The sequence below is a fragment of the Nanorana parkeri genome, unplaced genomic scaffold (assembly GCF_000935625.1).
Source record: "Nanorana parkeri isolate BGI_ZX_2015 unplaced genomic scaffold, ASM93562v1 scaffold3455, whole genome shotgun sequence".
NCBI classification, from domain to species: domain Eukaryota; kingdom Metazoa; phylum Chordata; class Amphibia; order Anura; family Dicroglossidae; genus Nanorana; species Nanorana parkeri.
The window spans coordinates 17,227-22,478 of NW_017309723.1; the positions used below are offsets into that span (position 1 = coordinate 17,227).

The window sequence follows — 5,252 nt, forward strand, 5'->3', positions numbered from 1 at the left end:
CCCATCCCCATTTCTACTAAGAGCCGGGCTTGAGGATTTATTATTTCTCACACTGACTAACGACTGTAAAGATGAACTTTAACGCTTTTACTTTTTGCACAGCTCCGTCTCATTCCAGGTCCCGTGTGGTCACATAAAGCATGATGTTTGGAGTTATGATATTTGCTGAGCTCATTTACATAATGACACGAAATAAATCTAATGTTGTTCTACATAAAAAAACAATAACGTGTTGATTTGTGTCCCTGTGATAGACACATGATCATAAGCAGGAGGGTAAAAGGTAAATGTCACTTGATATAAATAGGACCCACTCCAGATATCACCATGAGTACCAGACAACCAAAGACCCGAGAGCCACCCTGCTGCTTCAGAGATGTCCAGCTCAAGAAAACTCCACCATATCCACAGCTTTCACCCGAAAATATTTCTGGACACTTACTTTTCTGGGAAACCCGAAATGGTGTTCACAGGAGAAGTTCTAAAATTTCCAGCACAGAAAATAGACAATGTGCTCCGCTCAGGTATGGATGATGAGTTCATAGTCAGCCTTAGTTGGGTGGGTACTAGAAGGATTATTCACCCTCCAGCTTTACATATACATTGGGGAGAAACATGCAAAGACCACCACATGTTAGTTCCCAGCTCCGCCCCTCCACTGTGACCGGTCAGGAGGTCTCATTTTTCCAATAACTTGTCATTAATATTATATTACAGATCTGGTGGCAGGAGAATTGGGGATGCTCCAGGACAGCTCTTGTATATTAGCAAAAATGAGACTCCACAGACCAGGGGGATCCAGAGTCAACATTTTGAATGGGGAGGTATCATTTAAAGGATAATTAAAGCCTCAGCTTTTTTTGCATATATATAAGGCTAGCAAGCAGTAGATATATGCAAAAAGTGTAAAAAAAAAAAACGCTTTGAAAAGGGTTAATACTCACCGGTGTCTTCCCCGCCCGCTCCCATCTGAAAATGTGAAAATTCTCGGGGCGGACGCATGCGCAGATCACATTTTCGGCCGGGACGCGAGGAGAGACGCAAGGTAAGTCTATGGACAGCGTGCACCCGCATGCAGACACCGTGGGACAGGAAGTGCCAGCAAGGACAGAGGAGTCAGCGCTGGATCGGAGAGCCGCCGCAGCGCTGGAGGGACAGCAGAAAAGGACAGGAAAGAAGAAGAAGATCGGATTCAGAGACATCATTCAAGGTAAGTGCATTTTTTTATAATTGACATTTTTATTAAGGTTTTATACAAAAACATAAGTCATCTGTATTAGCAACAAGATTGGTTGACAGTCTACAGAAAAATATAAAAGATTGCGTATACAATGGGTGGGCAGCTTCAATATAAAGCGGGATACTCCCTAAGGTAAGAGCTTTAATTAACATTGGGGGGAGGGAAAAAGATTTTGGACTTTAATGTCACTTTAACCCCTTCATGACTGAGCTCTTTTTAGTTTCTGTTCGTAAATGACTGACACACTTTTGACATTTTTGCTGTGTGATTCTTCCACGTCAGTAATATGCTTTCTTACAAAGTGCACCCACACATATTATATATTGATTTTTAGAGGACAGATAGGGCTACATATTTATATCACATATGATTAAGGTACCAGGTGTCTGAAAAAGGTTAACCCTTTCATTAATGGATGCCTCTATAGTCTTTACTGAGGCATCCCTTAATGAATGGTAACCGCTGATTCTCAGCGGTTACCAGCTCTCTAATGCAGCAAATAACTCGTCACGTACAGTGTACGTGACGAGTCATTTGGTTCCGTTGTGGCTGGACGTACAGTGTACGTCTCCCGTCACGAAGGGGTTAAGGTTCACAATAGTTTGAGAAGCAACACGTCAGTAAATAAGGTTGGAAGAAAAGAAAGAATGCAGAGCATGCGTACCACTGGCCTATGGACAGGTGTGAGGATTTGAGGGACTTTGACATGGGCCAAATTGTGATGTTTAGACGACTGGGTCAGAGGAACTCCAAAACTACAGCTCTTGTGGGATGTTCCCGGTCTGCAGGGGTCAGGGCCTACCAAAGGAAGGAAAACCGGTGAACCGATGACAGACTCATAGGCGGCCAAGGCTCATTGATGGATGTAGGTAGTGAAGTCTGGCCCGACTAGGGTTGCCACCTGTCCAGGATTCACCCGGACAGTCCGAGTTTTGAATGCCGTGTTCAGGTTTCATGGCAGCAGAAACCCAGACACAAGATGTCAGGTAGACAGGGGCAACCAAAATTAAAGGAGAATTATGAGGCGAGTGATTTCAACTCAGCCTCATAGTTCGAGTCGACGTGTGACAATGAAACTGTCACACGTCGGCTCAATAGATCGGGACGTGAGTGAACACATACTCGCTCACTTCTCAATTCTGTCCCCCCAGAGAGCATTGACTGTCACTCACGGATCCCTGCAGGCATCCCCCCTACCCGCTCCGATCATCCAGCGCTGACTGGCAGAACGGACGGGGGAGGGGGCGGGTACAGCTGGCTCTGCCTCTAGATAAGCAGAGCCAGCTGTCAATCACGCAGCTGGGTGGATCTCGGCAGTTATGTTGGGATCCGTCCTGGCTGCAGCCGTCTCAGTATACCGTGAGCCGTAGCTCGCGTTATTCTGAGCTTTGGGTCATGGGAGGACGCTAGTTTGTGTACGTGACCCGTGAAAAACACTTACCCCATAGTTCTCCTTCAAGATAGGGGCTACTGGCCCCCCACTGAAAATAGTCTAAACTGTGATATTGACATATGTATAAGCCGCAACATTCTCCCATAACAAATGTCCTCGTAGAGTGTTCATGTTTCGTTTGAAGAAAAGGTGGCAAAACTAGTCTAGTCTGATCCAATAGAAGAGATATACGGGAGATCAGATTACTGATAAAGTGAATGTTGGTTCTGATGGAAAGGAGTCTGATCACACAGAGCATCGCAGGTTGTTGTGTATGGGGCTCCCTAGCCGCAGACCGGTCAGGGGGCCCATGCTGGCCTTTCAGCAAAATGTTTCACCCATATGTCTTGCATCCTTCACTTGATCCATGTACTGGGATAACACTGCTGTCAGCGGGGATACTGTCTGCTGTCTGCGAAGGTGTCTCTCCTCTGTCTCTATCATTACGCGTCTTTTGTGTTTCTTATCGCTGTTTTCCCACAGAACTCGAGGAAGGAGCATGTGTAATTGACGCCAGCATCAGCGCAACACTTCACCATCTCTTCCTAGTCAGCTACCTTTTCAAAGAAATCACTCTGCTGCGGGTATCTGAGAGGTGCATCATGGAGCTGAGAAAATGGCTGGACAGCCATAGCGAGGCTTTTGATTGGTCGCACATCTCGACAGGCATGGCGGATCTGCAGGGACAACGGTAAATGACATTTGAACAAATTTAAAAGCATTTTTCACGGCTTGTAGCTTCCAATAACTTTACAAGTCTTTTTAAATACATTGCGGGGAATTGATCAAAACTGGAGCAGCTGTGCTCGGCAACCAATCAGCTTCTATCTTTCAAAGCTTAACTGAACAAACTGAAGAGAGAAGCTGACTGGTTACTATGGGCAACTGCTCCAGATACGGTCTGCACCAGTTTTGATAAATTCCCCCCAATTGTGTTATATATATGGCAACAGTTTATTTTTTTTAGAGAAACTCCAACTTTTATCATTAAAAAACTGTCCATGTGCTCCAGTCAGTGACTTTATCTAGAATGAGGTGTTGCCATAGGTCTGCTGCAGGCAGGAGAAAGCATTTCCTCAGTCCCCCTGCCCCAGTGGTCAGACTGCGAGATTGTAGCAAATCACAAGGTGAGAGGCTGCAGAATGGTCTGATCTGTGTCAGAAATTTGTAAACACAGTCAAGAACCAGACAGGTCATGGTGAGGTGGCCTGAAAGGAATCAAGAATCCCTCCACCATTGAGGAATGCAGTAACTCTTCTTAAAACAGAAGGTACAGTATGTACAGCAGGGGCGTCCCGAGGCCGGGTGTCACTCGGTTCCCAGGCCGGTTGACACCCAGCCATGTCGTCATCGCGCCTGACGTCACCTCGCGCGTGCATGGCCATCTGACTGCCGCCTGCCGCCGGCCATCTTGGTGATGGACACCGGCAGAGAGAGTAGGGAACGTTCACCCGTCAGGATGAGGTATGCCGCCGGGTCCCCTCATCTCTGCTGACACTGTCGGGCTCTAGGTCCATGACCGAGTGCCTGACTTTTTAGAGGGCGTGACACCAAAATGACTGATAGTCATTTTGGTGTCATCCCTGCAATGGTGTCACCCGGGTGCGGGCCGCACCCCCTTTGTGGCGCCACTGATGTACAGGTCTTACTTCCACCAACTTATCTTTGGATAGCTGGTGGCGCTATACAAAAAGGTGCAAAAAATTATATTTTGCATGACCCCACCCAATAAACCCAAATGAGGAATAATATTACCATTAAGGAATCTGGCCTAGGGGAAGCAGAGAGAGTAAATCCGGCCCTGCCTGAGGACATCACATTTTATGTACTTTGTTACCTTTGTAACATTTCTTTTGCAGCGATGATTGGCAAGAGAAAGAAATGCAGCTGAGGTCGGCCATTAAAGAGATTTTGAAGTTTGACATCACAAAGGAAAATCCGACAGATCCGATAGTGTTACCGCAAGCCGACTGTGTGATCACGATGTGGATTCTGGATTCCACCAGCACCAATGAAGATGAATACATGACAACCCTGAGGAAAATGATGAAGTTTGTGAAGCCCGGAGGACTCCTGCTAGTGATCGCCACTGTAAATGGGACATATTATAAAGTGGGGGAGGACACCATGCATGTCTTCCAACATGATGAGAATTTTGTGAAAAACGCTGTCACCAAAGAAGGGTTCACTGTCACTCACTGCGAGGTGTTAGCTAGAACTTCAAAGAGCGATCTCGCTGATTATAAGGGAATGTCGTTTGTAGCAGCACGCAAAGTCCGGTAGTGGATGCGTCTCCCCCACCACCCAACCCCATATATGTCTTCCCCCTTTCCCTTATCTACATTCCTCCTCATAAATGTACCTCTTTAATCTTCTAACTACCCTTCCATCATCTCCTTCCTTACCTCTGTCCATCTTCTCCACCCTACCCTTCCCTTTTCTTCCTTACCTTGTTCCATCCTCTCTCCACCCCACCCTACCCTTCCCTCATCTCCTTCCTTACCTCTTTCTATCCTCTCTCCACCCCACCCCACCCTTGCCTCCTCTCTTTCTTTACCTCATTCCATCCTCTCTCACCCT

General features: G+C 46.6%; 1 protein-coding gene across 1 annotated transcript; it reads left to right on the forward strand.

Annotated features, from left to right (window-relative positions):
* The first annotated feature begins 376 nt into the window (after nucleotides 1-376).
* Nucleotides 377-4,955, forward strand: LOC108803162 (nicotinamide N-methyltransferase-like). Its single transcript, XM_018574998.1, has 3 exons — nucleotides 377-524; nucleotides 3,156-3,363; nucleotides 4,532-4,955. The coding sequence occupies exons 1-3, from the start codon at nucleotides 377-379 to the stop codon at nucleotides 4,953-4,955; spliced, it is 780 nt and encodes a 259-aa protein (XP_018430500.1).
* Nucleotides 4,956-5,252: the final 297 nt, after the last annotated feature.

Bases quoted from the DNA above. Each gene is read 5' to 3' on its own strand.
- LOC108803162 (XM_018574998.1), top strand. From the start codon at position 377: ATGTCCAGCTCAAGAAAACTCCACCATATCCACAGCTTTCACCCGAAA. The intron at 525-3,155 runs GTATGGATGATG...GTTTTCCCACAG, and splicing joins AGACAATGTGCTCCGCTCAG to AACTCGAGGAAGGAGCATGT. The intron at 3,364-4,531 runs GTAAATGACATT...TTTCTTTTGCAG, and splicing joins GCGGATCTGCAGGGACAACG to CGATGATTGGCAAGAGAAAG.